The sequence below is a fragment of the Telopea speciosissima genome, chromosome 1 (assembly GCF_018873765.1).
Source record: "Telopea speciosissima isolate NSW1024214 ecotype Mountain lineage chromosome 1, Tspe_v1, whole genome shotgun sequence".
NCBI classification, from domain to species: Eukaryota; Viridiplantae; Streptophyta; class Magnoliopsida; order Proteales; family Proteaceae; genus Telopea; species Telopea speciosissima.
Window position 1 is genome coordinate 9,604,164 of NC_057916.1, and position 18,686 is coordinate 9,622,849.

General features: G+C 37.5%; 1 protein-coding gene across 1 annotated transcript; it reads right to left on the reverse strand.

The window, feature by feature from the left end:
- Positions 1–116: 116 nt before the first annotated feature.
- Positions 117–17,806, reverse strand: LOC122671642 (probable methyltransferase PMT11). The gene is made up of 9 exons (XM_043868983.1): positions 17,092–17,806; positions 14,614–14,763; positions 14,236–14,506; positions 12,734–12,844; positions 12,326–12,485; positions 11,205–11,462; positions 10,928–11,050; positions 2,891–2,968; positions 117–818 (listed from the first exon to the last, which is right to left on the reverse strand). Exons 1-9 carry the CDS (start codon positions 17,743–17,745, stop codon positions 611–613), a joined length of 2,013 nt encoding a protein of 670 aa, XP_043724918.1. The 5' UTR covers positions 17,746–17,806; the 3' UTR covers positions 117–610.
- Between the last annotated feature and the right edge of the window lie 880 nt (positions 17,807–18,686).

Genomic DNA, 18,686 nt, shown 5'->3' on the forward strand with positions numbered 1-18,686 from the left:
TTTTCCTTGGGCCTTTTGCATCTGCTAGAATGTTAAGATCTTCAGAGTTCAAACAGGTCTGGTATTGAAAAGTTGAAGCTAAAACCTCTCATCAACTCAGAAGACAAGTTATGCTCTGGGTACAAGATTATACTTTTCTTTTGCTTTAATATTCTCCATTTGAAATCTGATTACCCTACAACATGCTAGACAGTCAGCTCCAATTTACAAATACAAATACATAGAACACTTCCACAATTCTAGTAAACGGAACGACAATAATTTTTCATTCGTTTTCTCTTGCCTTCGGTTATTCTTGAAAAGAAATTGGGTTATCCTAAAACATTTAGGCAGTCAGATTAGATTTACAGGTACAAATTACATGGATGATTTCACAATTAATGGATTGAAATATTTAATCTCAATACACATAATTGGAGAGTGGAGATCCCAAGTATCCAATCAGATCTTGTCATTGGGGAGGGGAGATTCCAAGTATGCAATCAGCTTTAGCAGTGCTCCATCGTCCTTTGCTTTCCTTCGGAGAAGTCTAGCGAATCCAATGAGGGCAGTACAGTTCTCATAAGGAAAAGGAGCAAAAGTTTACATGCTGTCCTCCTTTTTCACTGATTCAAGCACGTAATAGACGCTTCTCACCCATCAAGACCCGCCGACTTGCGTGGGGACCTTCCTCAGTATCATATATTGTTGCTTGCCATCCCATTGCTTTTGCAATTTCTTGAAGTTCATCTATAACCGATAACAAGTCACGAATGTAAACATGTCCACCTGGCCTCAGAATCCTATCCATCTCAAGCATGATAGATGAAATGTTACATCTGTGGCAGTGATCAAAAGAAATGTCAAACAGTTGATCAAGGAGCTATTAAACTATTATATTAAGTAACTATTCTAAAACAATTTCGCTAGTTGAAGGAATTAAGTCAAAGAGAAAAGGTTTATTATATGGGAAGATCTAAATGGTTATGAAAGAATTCATGGATGATATGGTTTTGGAGAAAGGAATGAGGGGACTTCAGTTTTAGCATTGTTGTGGCTTATGATTTATCAATAGTAAACACATGTTATGAAAAGAAAAGATAACACTTAATAACCTTCAAAAGTGGGCACATAGCAGTCAAATAGAATACTTTCTAACTAGAACGGCTGATAGGTTATCATGTAATGATAAAGGTTAACAACTCAACATAGATTAATGGTCATTGAGGTGTTTTAAACTGCTGAATCATAGGAAATTTGAGATTATTTGCCCTAAGATAAGATGGTGAAACTTAGAAGGAGAATAAGACATTAATTAGAAACACAAGGTAGGACTTCGATGAAGACACTGATATGATGTGAAAGAAGATGGTTATTTATATTAAGAATGTAGCTAAAAAAGTTCTAGGAGAATCTAAAAAAACAAACAACATTCATCTAGGGAAACTTGATGGTGAGATGATAAAGTTCAAGCAGCCATTAAGGCTTAGAATCTAGTTGTAAAACTTGGTAAAGGACTACGGATGAGGAAGATTAAAAAAAGTACAGAAATGAAGCTAAGAAGTTGTAGGGGAAGCAAGGACTAAGAAATATGAGGATCCCTATCACAATTTTAAAATGAAGAATATAATATATTAACAAGGGATGAGGAGATTAAAGAGATGGAAAAACTATTTCTACAACTACTAAATGAAAATAATACAATTGATAGTGTTTTAGAAGGTTGTAGGAAGTAGGAACCAGCATGAAACCAAATATCGATATATAAGAAAAATTAGGGTGCCTGAAATAAAACAAGCTTAAAGAAGATGAAAATAGGTAAAACAGTAGGTCTAGATGGTATTCCAATAGAAGTGTGAAAGAGCTTAGGAACTAGCGGAATAACTTATTTAACCAAGTTGTTTAACAAGATTATGAGCACAAGAAAAATGGCATATGAATGGAGGAGAAGCATTGTGGTTCTGCTTTATAAAAATAAAGGTGATATTTAAAGCCGTTTGATAAAAATAAAGGTGATTTTCCAAGCTGTAATAGCTATAGAGGAATAAAACTTACTATGAAATTATGAGAGGAAGCAATTGAAACTGCCTGGGACAAGAAACCAATATTTCAGACAAACAATTTAGTTTTATGCCAGGAAGATCAACCATAGAAGCTATATATAGGACAGATATATGACCAGCAATGATGTATGGAGCTGACTGTTGGGCAATAACAAAAAAACATAAAAACAAGCGTAGTGTAGCTGAAATGAGGATGTTGAGATGGATGAGTGGTAAAAGTATAAAAAAATAAAAATAAAATAAGGACTGAACAAATTAGAACTACATTAGGAGTAGCTACAATATATGATAAGTTGCAATAAAGTAGTTTGAGGTGACACAGAAATGTACAACGGATGCCTTTGAATGCTCCAATACGGGGGGATGATTTGATTTAAATTGAAGGAGCTAAAAGAGCCAGGGGTAGGACTAAAATGACTCTAGGAGAATTTGTGAGGAAAGACATGCATAGCTTAGGACTAGTAACAAGTATGGCTATGAATAGATCTGATAGGCAAAAAAGGATTCATGTTGCCGACCCCATTTAGTTGGGATAAGGCTGAGTTGAGTTGAGTTATATTAAGTAACTGTGCTTCTATATAAATTTCGAAACGTTCTTTTTCAATTAAAACCAAAATATGTGGTATAATTCATTAAATAGATTACTTAACGAGGGAAGTAGCGGGAGAAGAAGAAAGTAAAAGAAATATAGATTAACCACAAGTTGGGGGAAAGAAGTGGTTGCAAACAGATCCTCATTTGAGCATTCATTTCATAGCATTTATAAACAGAAGGGTGTCAAAAAGTGTGGAAAAGGAAAATAAAATGCAAGCAAAAAATGCCCTCCAGCTAAAATTCTCAATGAATACCTTTTTTGTTCTGTTGAGAAGAGACCTGCTGCATGCAATAGGTCATAAGTTCTTGGGTATGTATCAAATGGCTCACACCTGGCAAAAGGACTTCAAGTATCAAATAATAGACAACGAAGGAACTAGTTTGATAAAAATTAGTTCAAATGACAACATAAATACCTCCTAAGACCGTCCAATGATGTTAAATAATTATTTAAAAAATTAAAGATCTAAATATTTAAATGCATGCCTTGAATAGCCAATGGCACCAACAAAATATTTCACATTTTTTTTTTTGTCTTATATCTTGTCATTTAACTTTCATATTGTGCCTTTCACAATATAGAAAATAGACATTTAGGGAATAAAAAATAACACTAGTTCCCTCTGTTGGAATATTGCCAATAGCTATTATTGTTTTGGTGACTCTAACATGTTTGTTAAGTGTTGAAAAAGCATGTTCTCTAATGTGTGCTTTGTGGACATCATCCAAAGGATTACTCTAATAAGAAAGGTCTTTCCGGTCAACTCCTCTGAAGTATCGAGTACTTGAAAAGCCAAGCAAGCATTGATCACTGAGCTTTGAGCAACAATGGTTTATCTCCAAGAGCGTTCATTTGGAAGACATTTTGTGTTAGAGAACTTTGGAGAGCTCAAGTGATTCAGAACCCGAGCATCTACTTCTTCACTGAGCTTCAACGACATTTTGGTTGTGAACACTAGACTTATGTTTCTAGACTAAGGATTTATTTTTATTGATTTAGTCTTAGTAGCATAAGTTGTATTGATTCCTCCACGACAGTGACCAATGGTTTAACCAGACCTAAAAAACTGGACTAAAAGCTTAATGTGTACCCTGACCTGACAAATGGTAGTAACCCTGACTCTTCCATAGTGGTACTTGACCATAGACTTGACCTTGAACTTAGAATGGTTAATCATGTTTTTTATCAAGTCAGAAAGGCCTAGAAATCTTGTGTATATCACTAGGTGTGATGGCCAAGTCGCCTGGCTGAAGTTGAGCAAAAAACTGACACGAATCAAGGCTCTTTTAGGCATGTGGAAGAACCCTGAGGTCGACCGCAGAATGGTCGAGGTTGACCGCGTATTGCAGCAGCACAATGATAGAGAGTTGGGCCTCGGACCTCTTGGTGCGAGATCGACTGCATGAGAGTGTATATTCTTAAAAATGGTAATATATCTTGCAACGGTTCACACACCGAGGTCAACTGCGAGAAGCCAAGGTCGACCGTGGTTATCTCAACAGCTCTAAATTTATCTGTTGTGCTGAAGCCTATAAATAGGGGATCAATCTTTGATATAAGAGTAGACTTTTAGAGACTTGGGGGAATTGAAATAAAGGATGTTCAAAAGAGAATTCCCTTAAAGTTTTTGAGTGAAAAATCCAAACTTGAAAAGGCCATTGTCGTGGGAATCAAGTAAGTGATATTCATTTGTATATCTACGCAAGATTAGAGGGTGTTTATTGCTTTGTGCTTCATTTTCTTATCTACTTATGTTATGCCATTGTGAGTTGAAAAACCCAATCAACCACTTTGTGAAAGTGTTAGGGACAAATCCTCCAAGAAAGGATTGGGTTGAAGTTGTGATCCTAGAAACAACTCCATGAAGGGTTTGAACCCTTGGAAAAAACGCGTAAGGTTTTATTGGCACTATTGGAAGAGCAATACGGTTACCGGAAATTCAAGTATACGAGTGTGCTTGGTAGTGGACGTAGGTCAAGGGGACCGAACCACTCTAAAATATTGTGTCTTCTTTGTGGTTTGATTTGTTGTTTTCATAAACCTTATTGTTCCTTGAGTGCTGAATGGAAAAGAACAAAAAAGTGGGCAACATCATCGAAATCCAATTCACTCCCCTCTTGGGTTGCTACATATACAATCCAACACTCTCCTTACTGCTCATTCTCTTGCATCTCCTTCTTTTGAATTTTCCTTCAATTGGCATTAGCTTATCAGTAGATGTCACCACAATCTATGGATGATGTAGCAACCAGGAGATGTAGGGTGGATGCACTTTAAGAGGGAACTAGATGGAGAACTCTTTTTTCCTGCAACATTTCCTTTCTCTTCTGATTCAACTGATTATCATAATGATATGGGACCACAGATGATTCCTCTTCTGCCATTCCACTGTATCTAGAGCCATCTCACCTATCAACTCATAAGTCATCATGTCAGGTTCATTCTCTCTGTCTTGGTTCACGGTTCACCTGTGAAACCCGGTCAAATTTCCAAAAAAATTTGAACTTTTGGAATCTGTGTGATTTCAGGTTCTGGTTCAATATTTGGCCATGCTAGCCTCTAAGTTGAGGGCCATCTTGATTAAGAAATTCAGACCTATCTCATGACTCGTTTGTAAAGGCATTCCGATCAGCAAACTACCGTGGCCTTAAATGAGTCTGAGGTGTCTAGCGAAAGACAACACATAAGCTTGGCATGCTAGATTGATGGCCTGCGAAGCCTCTCGCTGTCTTAGGCCGAATCCCAAGTAAGAATCCCATTTTATATGTATGTATGTTGTATTTCTAATTAATTAGTGTATTAGGGGTAGAATAGTAATTTTTACCTTGTGGGACCCCGCACCAGAGCTACCTGTGTCGGGTCTGCTGGCTGGACAGGCTGCAGGACCTCCCCCTTAATTAAACTCAATGTAAGTATAATTTAAAATATATTTATATAACGTTTTATACGACCAAATAGGGTTAGAAGGGTATTTTAGTAAAATTGCCCCTGTGGGACCCAGTTCCCCAGTGGGGAATGCTGTTCCAGACAATTACCCGTGTTCAGATGACCTTTAATGTCGCATGACATCATTCTATGGCTGAATTAAGGTAGTAAATACAAGAGAATTAATTTTAGAAATAATTTATAACCAAATGACCATTCTGCCCCTTAGTGGTTAAGTATCCTATATATATATATACATATCTTCTCTTAAGTTATTTACAAACCACATGACAAGTTAGAGAAGCTGAAAAATTCGTTCCAGCTTGGAGAAGGAAGAAAGAAAAGGGAAAAGAGAAGAGAAGAAGAGAGAACAAGGGTTGCTCTTGAAGGCTTACCTCCCACAACCGAACCTGAACTTGAATCTCCATTAGAAATGCTTCCAGCACCTGTTCTGCCTCTAATTTCTGGTAAGCCCTGAGAACCCTTGCTGTATCCTTCTCCTTCTCCTCTAAGTTTAGTTTATTTTTAGTCTAAATACACCTAAGATGGCTAGACTCCATTAAAGCTTCAAAGTTAAGCTTGAATAATTAGATTTTGTTGTGAGATTGGGCTGTTCTAACTAATTCCAGCCCAATCAGACCTGAAATTGAGTGTTAAACTCTAATCAGACCTTCAATGTTGAAGCTATTACTTGTATAGTAAACCCTAACCTAGCTAATTTAGGTTTAATTGAAGAAATTCCTAAATTAACTAACTAATTATGAATTTGGAACCCAAAATAGATTGACCCACCTTAAATTAATGTTAAAACTCCTAATTTGGGCCATGCATGCAAAGATCTGGCCAATTGAAGCAAAACCCCCAAATTCGGACACTGACCCGGATGCTGTTGCAGGCCCAGGGGCGGTTGACCGGCTCCCTGGAAGTCTGCATCCGGCTCCCCCATTTTTGTGCCCTTATGGCCTAGACCCCTTGGGACTTGACCTTAGACCATCCCAGAACCTATTGCATGGTGTTTGGTATGTTGTTTAGGGCTGTTTCTACTGTTGTCTAGTCGGTTTGTTGGATTGTTGGTGGGTAACTGGCCTAGAATTCCTTCTATAACTAATCTATAATATTCTTGTCTCATATTTAGGACTATCTTGGTCTGTTCTTGCCTGTCTATTGGAGTTTATTCACCTAGGCTAGCTACAACTACAGGTAAGGGGATTCGACCTTAATTTTCTGCGTGTTTATCACATTAATTTCAACTTTATGCTGAATGCCATGCTCATGCATCATTACCTCTATACCTGGAGCATGTAGTTTTCTAGCTTTTATTTAATGCATTAGACTGCATATAAAATAGGTTGCACAAAGACATACTGCATTGCATTTGCATTGATTATTTATATGATGTGAATTTATGATGATGGAATTTGGTAAATTATAACTCAGATCATGCTTGCCTCATCATGTTTAGAGTGCACTGAGCTAGGTTGATATTCATTACCCAGTACTGCGCCCCTTACCAACAGGGGGAAAGGTGTTGGACAACCCGTGGTAGAGACCGATGTGTTAGTTCGGGATGCCATCTTCATCCCATGTTAGCGGGTCGCTAATTCCACTGTGGGAATAACAAGCGTGGGTTGGTCATTTGGGGTCTGTCAGGTCCGATGTGTTAGTTCCGAATCGGCGGGTCTCACGTGATAGAATGGTTTCGCTCGGGTGACCAAGGGTTAGTTCCGGGACCGAGGTTAGCATCTACCACTAGTAGTAGTACTTATACCCCATGAGACTTAGTATCTGTGCTAGGAACATGTTAGTTTAGCACATGCATCATGGATTTATTGTGTTTGTATGCTTATACCCCCCTTACTGGGCTCAGTTGAGAGCTCACCCCTGTGGATATCCTTATTTTTCAGGTGATTTAGTTACTTCTAATGTTGGATTTACGGCGCTGAGTTTGAAGTGCACGATACTTCGTGCGCAACGATGATTAGCAACCTCGATCTTGGCACGATTGTCAGGCTACCTCCCGCTCTTTTATGCTTTATAAATGCTTTATATATTTATAGAATAGTTTCTTGTATACTTTTACTCTGTGCTACCTTTGAGAACTGTATAGTTGTATCACAAGCCTTATCATTTATATAAATGAAATATCATTTAGACTTCTCTTACTAATGATGTTATCTCTATTAATTAAATTGTTTCCGCTGCCTCTGATTACTGTATTTGTGAGCAATGATTGTGAATAGGGTACTGCACTTGAGATCCTTGGGGATTGGTTGGATGTTAGAGACATCCCGCCATACTTGGCCCTTAATAACCGGGCCGGGGTGTGACATCACCTCCAGTGGAAGCATTCAATTTGCACTGTATCACACATTCACACCTACACGTTGGAGTTATTGGTTTTTGTTGCATACGGACAAAAGCCATCTCAGTCAACTGTCCCTCCTAAGTTCCATCAATGCATGCATTAAATCTATCTTTTCTAATCTTCCCACTCATCCATCTCAACATCATCATCCCAGACATACTCATTCTAGAAGGAAATATTCAGACTCCTCTCATCGTTGATAGAAACAAGTTTGTACAGATCATGAGTTTTTTCTTCAAGGAAGATTCCTATTTGTGCTTGTTAGACACAACTATAGAGTTATGCTTTCTCATGGTGAAGCATCAAATAAAAGTATCAAATGCTAGTACATGACATCTCAAGAATCTATAAAAGGAAAGATTCAATTTTCAGATGATTATCCAACTAGTGGTACTAGTGTGAAGTGCAAGGATATGCAATATCTAAACCTTAGCCAACTTGATTCAAAACATTGCAATACAAGCTTTGACACCATATTCCAAAATGTTTTCCACCTTGTTTGCCGACCTCAGGAGAAAGGAGAGTGATGTGTTAATCACTACAACCAACACCTGAATTATGCTTATATGGAAAATCACTTTCTACGACCACAATCCTCAGACTAAGGAGAGAACCACTTCCTCTGGCCTTAAATGGATTGTAAATCCAAAAGATTGGAGGGGATGCCAATGCTTGTGGATGGTGCAATACTAGAAAGTTGAGAAAGAAAAGACCAAGAGAATCAGCCCAATAAAGCAGAATCTGTTGTTTTTAATACCATACATACACTTCATGGGTTTAACACTCATACCCATGCAGTAGAGCATTCAAGTTCATATGAGAAACTTCCCAAGCCACTCCAAAAACTTGCTTCCTTCGCAGTATGCATTCTGCAACAGCCAGTCTTCCTACCTCCTGATGATGAATCTCCAAAGAGTTCACTAATATGGTAGTGATACCAAGGAATTCCTACCTCCTGATGATGAATCTCCAAAGAGTTCACTAATATGGTAGTGATACCAAGGAAAAAAACTGTTGCTAGGTTTGGTGCTAAGCAGACTACAGAGCAATGGGCATAAAACCTTGTATTACAACAGACCAAACTGATGTAGGAGCCATTAGGGCAGCACTCCTGGCAATGGAGATTTCTCCATAAATTCCGTCTAAGCATAGAATTTGAAGAGCAGTGTCATTTTGAAGGGGAGCAGCCAGTCACATCCGAATTGATAAGAGAACTTCAATCCAAGTTAGAGTCCTAATTATGCCAGGTTATTGTTCATATGTACTGTTCACATGCTACAGTACCCCCTAGTGTCTTATTTCTTATTTCGTTTGCTTATTAGAACAATTATACCTGTTTTTAATAGATTTTAGTAGGGTTGGTTAAGTCTTTTATGCTTCTTTAAGTTGTTTTCATGTAGTTGGACAGAATTATTCCAGTTTAGAGTCAATTAAGATGCTTATGCCTTGAAGTTTGAGAGTAGGGTCCTATCTTATAAATGCTTGTAACAGCTACGCTCTGGGTATCTTCTTTAACCATTTTTTACAGAAAAAAAAATACAAAAATGCAGATTCGTTTTCTCTCCCTCTGAAGTTTAAGGCTTCTGCTTGATATTCAACTTTCAACCAGAGAAGATCAAGGGTTTCAACAGTGACCAATTCCTATTATCCTTTCTTCATTGCTTCCCTGTGTCAAGTGGTTGCAGAGCTGTTTTTTCCTCCTCTAAGGCACCCAACGAGGAAGACAAGGCTGCTGTTTGGGAAAAGGAGACTTCCATGAAGGAACTCTTCAATATTTTGCAAGGAATGATAGAGGTGATAAAGAGTGGATATGATGTAGAGGAGATATCAGATGAGTATTTGAGCCGGTTGGACCAGCAGAAGTCCACCTGGAGTGGTCGGAGGTATTAGGGCAGAATGGGGCGAATCATATATCAAATCGAAGATCTCAAGGAGCTCTTCAGGGATTAGAGCCTATGGCGCTGATGTATGCGTTTTCTGGCTGTTTGGGAGCGTTTTGAAGGCGAAAATGCCCTCCGAAGTTTTGAAATTTGAATTTCAAATTTGAATTTTGGCGCAACAATTGAATTTTAAATTTGCACACACTTTTTTTTTTTTTTTTGAATTGTATTTGACCTATTATATAAGGTCTCTTTAGGGTTTGTAATCTTTAGCTTGAAATCTATTGAAAACTGACATTTTCGTCCTTATCTTCTACCTTGTGGATTCGAGGGTCATTTGTGCTAGAATGATATCTAGCCCACTTATCTTCTACTGCGTCAAGACAAGAACAGACGCATCAAAGTTTCCCCCATTCAAAAAGGAAGACATGATTGAAGAATTACTCTTCAGAACAAGTGATCAATTGGCATATTTTTTTCGTGAAGGCTGACTTAAAAGGGTATACTTCAGCATCATTGTTGACAAGACGGGCATGAGCCACATGACTTCAATCTTATATATGTGAACAGAAATCTTGGCATCTAGAATATACTTCAGTAATGTAAAAAGTATCCCAGTAAGCAAAGGATAACTCTTATCTTTTTCTTCTTTTATACTATCTCCTCTTGTCATTCCATGTTTCACATTTTCTTCGTTGTTTCCTTAAATCTTTCTTCTTCTAACCAATTTAATTAACTTATTTAACTTTTAATATTGAGGGTTCCCAATCCGACAAATAAATGTATAATCTTTGATCCGGGGTTTTCCTCCGCAAAATGACATAATTGGTGAACCCACAAAAATCTAGCGGACTGTCCATATCAAGCTTTTAGATTCCTAGCAACTAAGTGAAAATATAGCTTATAATCGTCTATTGTATGCAACTTATTGATCATGTGTTGATATACACTTCAGCACATCAAAATACTTCACAGTTAGTGTACTTAACCACAAACTGGAAATGACCTATTTATCAAACAAAAACAGTACAAATATGGCCAAATTCAAAAACCCCAAGTAAATGCTTAATGAAAAATAAAAAATCAATCACTTCATTGAAGTAAGATAACTAGTCCATACCAGTCGTGCATAACTCCTATGAGTCCACGATCATAAATAACAGGCAAGGTATTCGGCCCACTAACAGGAATGACATTCATAACCCAACAGTCTATCCCTAAATCATATAACGCTGCAGCAAACCTGCAATTTACCACAATGATTCATTCAAATTTTCTGAAAGAGAAAGAAAAAATAAAATCCATTAAAGATACCTAATTAATTCAAGCACATATGGGGAAGCACTCTTCAATAGAAATAGGAAAAATGCAAGAAAGTGGTTATCAGATGTCCATACCCTCCAAACCCAGCCCTCATATCCATCACATTCCGTAGTTTTAATTCCTTCCAGTGGTAAGCACGAACATAGCTTTCTATTATTTCATCCCAGTACTTGGATTCTGCCCTGAAGAGCTCCTTTCTGGATATGTAGGCTTCAATACCTATGCTCTGGAGCCTATCAGAAGGAGAATGCAGGCGTGCAGGCCATGCAGTAAGATTGGCTCCATACCCATTCACAGGTAATCGAGAAATGCATGCTCTCAGACCAACATACCTGCAATAATTGAGAGAATCATTAATGTTTTTTTTTCCCTCTCTAAAGTTGACCAACTAATGGGATTAACCCCCATCCCACAATATTTCAGCTTATGCAAGTAAGTTGAACCAAGATACTGAACTCAAGAGGACACACTGAAAATATGAGAGGCAAGAATTGTCCACTAGTCCAAAACTGTCTCTTCTATTATTTAATGCAAAGGTATTATCTTTTGAGAAAAGACTAAGTTGATGCTCTTACACAACAATGGCTATGTATCATCATGTTTCACTGCCATGAATTGGATGCAGAGTTTTCAGGGCCAAGAAGAAGAAAAAAGTTTAGGAACTAAAACTTGGAAGATTTTCTCCAAAACCGAGGTGACTGATCCAACCTGATGATGTCTAGAAATCAGAATTGGGTCAGCTTTAGAAGAGTGAACAAACCCAAAGAAGAAAGGAAGAGGATATAATATTTCCTCTACATGGCACCCAAGTTGTCTGAGTGGAATGATGTCAGGTGGAGGATGATGGAACATGATCCATGCTGGACTGCAGTCTACAGGAGAAACTCTCCCTCTCCTGAAATTTCCTGGTCTGTGAATTTGCTCTGTTGGCTGGCTAGTAAATCAATAAGAGGGCACAGGTGAAGAACTAGCTAGAAAGACAGAAAAAATAAAATAAAATAAAAAATAATTTCCAAAATTTAGTTTTACAACATGAATATCAAAGCTCTCTCTCCATTAGTCTTGTAGCCTCCTCCCCCCCAAACAATAAATAATAAAAAAAAGTAACCTAGACTTAAATACTTCACTTCATATTCAAAATTGTTCCTATCAAGTTCTACTGGAAACTGAAAGGCACAGGGTTTAACGGAGATACCAAACAGTGTCTGGGTTATCATTGGGATCACATAGTGGAGGTTGAGCTCCCGCATCACGACTATCATAGCAGTTATTGTTTAAAGGCTTCTTCCATATAGCAATATATCCTTCCTTCTTCACAAGCTCCCAACAAAGACGAACAGTAAGGTCCTCCATCTCTGGACAAAAACTAACTGACATCTGAATCAAATGTTGTCTAAAAGCAGTAATATCATCTTAAACTCATTATCAACAAGTTCAAAACTGAATGCCATGTATTTCTACCAGAATAAATGTTTTCCATGTACTTGTAAAATTATATAACATATTAACATTTCTGAAGCTTCAAAAGCCAATGTCAGCATTAAAAATAACTTTATCACTGCAAAGGTTTTATGTTGTGGTAAATCAACTTAGAATGAGCAACCTTTCCATTGCTCTTGTAGGTTCTCTTCATGTTTGTAAACAGGCTGTGCTGCCCAGGCAAAGTATCCTCCAGCTCTCAGCATCCTGTTGACCTCCAGAAGCAGAATTCCATCTTCACCACAATAGAAGGAACAAAAACAAAGTCATTATCAGTATGAGGAAGTGTAGTAATCAAGCATTAGGATCTCAGCAAACAAAAAATTGGAGACAGCTATTGATAGAGTTCAAAATCAACTTCACAAAATTTATTAATTCTCCAATGTGGCTAGAGTTTTAAATATAGATAGAAAACATAGTAATGAATTATAACGTGCAAAGGTGCATTTTTGGTAAAGATGAGTTCAATATCAAATTTACAAAAGCTAGAAATCTTTCAATCTTATAAGAGTACCAATACGGACAGGGATGAAAAGAGAGTTGAAAATTCAGCTCCAATCTGGATATATTTGGATATTTATCTGAATCCTCGGATAACAAATATCAAAAGATCATCAGATAACAAACATCAAAAGATAACCATAAAATATTCAGATACAAATTCATTTATTGGTATATGCACTTCACTCTAGAAAAGATGTTACTAATCAGGCATTGAATCTACAATGACAAAAATAGAAAGCAGTTATAATATAGAGTTATCATCTTTACAACATCTTATCAAACCTTCAATATGTTAAGAGTTCTAAATATGGACAAGGATGTAAAAGGATTGTTGACGATTCAGCTCCAATCTGAATAAATATCCATATATTCATGGTTTTAAAAATCGGGAATCAGATCGTAGAATCAGCCGATTCGTATCGGAATCAGCCATGATCGATCCCGATTTCGAACGATCCGACACGGCCGATTCATACTCAAAACCCTAGAAATCTCCCTGTTTTTGGATCTGTGGACCGATTCTAGGGTTCTTGAAGGATCGGATCGGAATCTTCACTGTCCGATTCCGCATTTTAAAACCTTGCATATATTTGAATATTCGTAGGATAAGCAGTTATGGTATACAAATTCAGATATTGACACATCAAGTTCTCTGCATAATTATATAAGAATTTATATTAGATATATGTATACTTTTGTATTTGAAAACTTTTATTAATAAGATTAATAATCTATTACATAAGTTAATAATTTCTTATTTAAGTTATTAAAATATATTCTGTATACTATGAAATGGTAGTCAAACATTATCAAATTTGAATTCTGATGGTCAGAAGAAATTATCCATCGAATGTCAAATCAAATTCAGATACCAGATAGACAAATTGGCTTTGAATCAGATAATAGTATACCTGCTTTAAATTCGATCCATCAATCTGTTTATATCTCTAAATAGGAATATACAAAATAAAGATGACTCATACTTTAAATAGGTTCACCTTGTCAAAGATGACTCCTATATGTGCACCCTTGGTGCATAATTTTTTCAAGGAAGATATCTTGGACTACTTTCAAACAACAAGATCTTTAAACCTGATACATGAAAAAAGGAAAAGGTTGTACCATCACGGGTCCAATTAATTCTACATCTTGAACAATGTATCAGATCAAAAGCCTGGCTCGGATAAGGCAAACGGTGTGTTGCAAAAGCTGCCACCATAGCAGGCACCCCACGCTCTAATGCAAACTGAATCTGGTTCTCATGAACATCTTTTGGTGCTATTGACATAGTAGTCACATTACGTGAAAGCAGAAAAGCACCAAAGCTTGCTACTCCACAACCAACATCCAACACAACTCGGGTATGACAACCAAATGCAATATCAGGTACCATCTGCACATTCAGGCCAGAGGATAAGAAGCAATGTCACCAAGAGACAAGATAGGGAAAACTTAATATTTATCTCCATTCTTTGAACTCCGATTTTTAAAGTCACAAACCTGTGAAATCTGATTCAAATATTGATCTGCCCCATGAATAAACTGAGTTCCACCTCCCGGGAATTTAAATTTATCTTTCGCTCTTGTAATCCAATTCTGGCCACTCTTGTCTTCGACCAAACGCGTATGTGGCACATTGCTGAACCAAACCTGCGATAGACATCCAAATTTATTAAAAAGAACATCCTTAGGTCTAGATCCAATAATCACAAATCAAAAACAAGGAAAAGGAATTTCATCGAATGTAGTTGGTTGCTGAATACAGGTTGCTCAACCAAACAAGCAATTCAAAGATATTTCTAAAAGATTCTCAATACAATATACTATGACAAAAGGATGGAAGATTGGAAGTTATTTAAACAACTCTAATGGTAATAGAAGAAATCACTGGAGTGCGCTGATCAGAACTCGCAATGCCTGCCCTGACTCCCGAAATAATCGGTAGGCAGAAATATGGGATGCATTTAGCCGTGTTTTATAGAAAAAGAAAAACTGAATGACGTGAAATAGTTAAAGACTCAGTAGAACAAGATTCTTTCCAAAAGGAATTAAATTTTGATTTAATCATCGCAGGAACCAAATATTTTGTTAAATTCAACTGAAACCATTGTTTTATGCATAGTTGTTAAGGTGTCGCCTTGGCGTCCTGGTACCTTGGTCGGCGCCTTCTTGGTGTCGCCTTGCGTCCAGGCCCCCTCCAACTCTTAGGGTCACCTAGACTCCATGACAACTATGATTTTATGTTTTGGCTGTGGCCACATTTGACTCAAATAATTGGAATTATTTAAATTTCAGCCCCTTCTGGAATCAAAGTATTTTGGATGAAACTAGTGAAATACGTCTGGAATTGAAACTCATAGATCCAAATACATATTGAATAACTGTTTGGTAGAACCATATGTATCCTCAATCTACACAACAGCATGATGGATTTTAATGTTCAATCAGGTTTTTAACTGGGTAGTTTAGACAGACAAAAGATCAATATGGTTAAATACTGGAAGTCACTCGTCCAGACCCTAAATAAGAGTTAAAATGAACTCTTCTTTAAATGATCCAAAATGGGGCTATGTTAAATAAAACTCTTCTTCAAATGACCAATATGTGGTTACCTGCTTCGGTTTTGAAATTCAAAGTTTGCACAAAGATAACAGTGTAGTGAATCACATCATGTTATAAGCTAATGCTTAGGTTGTTTAATGCAGATCATACACTCGTAAATCTGCCCTCAAGATAAGCATGGTTTTTTTTTCTTTCTCACAGGACTTTGAGTATAAATTAATTATATATTTTTCTATCATCAAGAACTGGTTAATGGTTCATTACAAAAACTAATAGTGAAAAATTGTTGTGACAGATTATCTATAGAATCCTTGACCTAAATATCACTACACATACTAGGAAGTCACTTCAAAGAATGCCAAACACATTTGATATTATAGTTTCTTTACTTTTGCATTGGGGGAGAGGAGGAGGCAACCGCAGGGTTCATAAAACCTGAATTATTCCCTTCCCCCAAGGAAAGTCATTTAGAAATCAGTTTGGAAACCATGAGCATTCACAAGAGTGACTTTCTTTGTTTGGAGGGGCATTCACAGTCCATCAGAAGAATACTAGGCCAATGACTCCATATTGAGAAAATTCCATGCCTCTTATCAAAGGGGCAGTACATTTACCATTTTGACATGTTTTTCCTTGGGATGACTCTTTCTCACAAGTGGTTCATTGCATTCTATGTGGATCAATGAACATTATATTTTAGCCCGGCATTTATTGAACATAATATGAGCATTGATATACAAGAACACAATCCAAACTGGAACTAGTTCTGTCACTTCTGTAAGGGCTATCCATAGGTATAGCTCACGCATCTCACACTCGTACAGATGGCTGATTGACTGGTTTTAAACTCATGACTGAAAAAAATGTGAAAGAATATAACTGATGGTCACCGTCTTGAGCTAACAGGCTCAAACCTAACACAATGGAGGCTATTTGAAGGATAGGGAACGGTGGGATTGGCATGGTTACTTGGGGTGTTCTAATGGTTTTTGTCTTGACATTAATAGAATGGTAGGGCTGAGTGAGCTTCCTACATAAATCAGAAAGCTGTTATCATCAACACCCTCCAACCTCGATGCTCTGGCGACCTTAATTGGGCTAAGCATGGCATGGCAGAGACCCCCCCACGGACTGTCCTCTCAGAGCTTCTTTTCTAAAATTTGAAGAAATTCCCCTCGATGTTGTATTATTTAATTTTCAAAAACATTGTGGGCAACAGGGGCAGTCAAAACTGAGCAAAGGGAGCTCTCGAAGTGTATAGGTGCTTTCTGGCGAGGGTAGAAAAATGTAAGTTTTTTTTCAGGGATATGTAGACCGTATGGACCTTTTCAAAACTCGACAAACCCAGCAACAGACTTACAGTAACTAAAGAGAGCAAAATTTCAGTAGAAAAGGAAAGAAATTCTCAGCTTTTACCTCATCTCTGCTTGTAGGCCAGAGTATCGGAGGTCTGTAATTCTCGGGAGCTGGAACCAAACAATTCAAACCCCTTCCTTCCCCAGGGCAATGCCGCTCGTACTTTTGCCCTCTCTCCGTCGAATTCAACTTCCGAATCTCCTCCACATTATCCAAACAAGGTATGTACTCTCTCATACTAACCGGACACAGCTCAAATCTCTTCACATTCAACTTACTAGATACCGAGACACTCTCATCCCCTTTCTCCACCTGATCACTCAAATTCCCCCATTTCTCAATCAGATCCGGATCGAATTCACCCACCTCGAATTCCTCCGACATTGTCCCATTCTCATCGACAATTCCCATCCTCGGTGGAAACAATGCAGGCGGTGAAGGTGGAGGTGGAGGTGGAGGTAGAGGTGGCGGTGTTGGAGGATTCAAGCTGAGAGGTGAGAGATCCACCGTTTTGTTGGCATTGGGGGAGATGGAGATTGAAGGGAAGTGGTTCTCGATAGGAGCTTGTTGGTGAGTGCTGAAAAAAAGGAGCGGTTGAGTTCCATCGGAGACGTGCTTGCCGAGGTAGAAGAAAGCACAGGCGACGAGCATGAAACCTGTGATTTTCACGAAAAGAGGAGTTTTGAAGAGTTCTGAGCTGCTTATGCTTTTCATCTTCTCGACTGAATTTTCCTCTGACGAGGAAGAAGAAGAAGAAGAAGAGGAGGGAGAGAGAAAATATAGTCGAATTTGAGACCTGCTTTGGTTTCTTGTTTATGTTCCTTTTTTTCAGTTTTCAGTGTTATAAAGGGTTGTCTGGCTGCGGAGATAACCCTGCCCGAATGGGGTTTAAGGTCTATGTTACCAAACACTTGTTTTTTAACAAATGAAAATAAAAGTAAAAGGGAGAGGAAGGAATTAATCTTTACACTCCAACCGATAAGGGGTTGGAAAATGATATTATCCATATGGGTCTACATGGTCAAAATAGAAGAGAGAATTGACGGTGTAGGTCTTACTGTTTATTATATGATAAAGATATAAAGGAATCTATACAAGGGTAGTAATGTCATAATAAAATATTTCATCTGTTGGAAAATGTCATAAAGTAAAGTAAAAAACTCTCACAACCATCTTTTGCTTTATACCTTCATCCTTGCATCAACCAATCTACCACCTCCTGGTAGTCCATCCATATTGTTATGTATGTCTACCCTTGTTCTTTTGTTCCATGCAAGCTCTCTGATGAAATCGTTGAATTTCTTATCCTTGAGGACTCCCTACAAAACCATGGTTCATATAAAGAAATAAAACGTGATAGCAAAGATTGAAACAAGATTCTATTTATTAGATTTTAATAAATGACTACGGATAAAAGGCTCAACCAGTTCACAAAGAGATGGTGAGAGAAAGTATTCAGATCTTAAGCAAAGTTCCAGGTGACAAGATCCTTTTAGAGAAATCATATGATAAAAATAGGTGTCACCTACTTTCAAACTTTTTTTTACAAAGACAACAATAAAAGATCAACAGGCAAGAAAGAAGTTAACTTACTCTCAAGTTCGTAACACACAATGCACCTATTACTATCCACAAAAACATGCGAAACTCAGTGA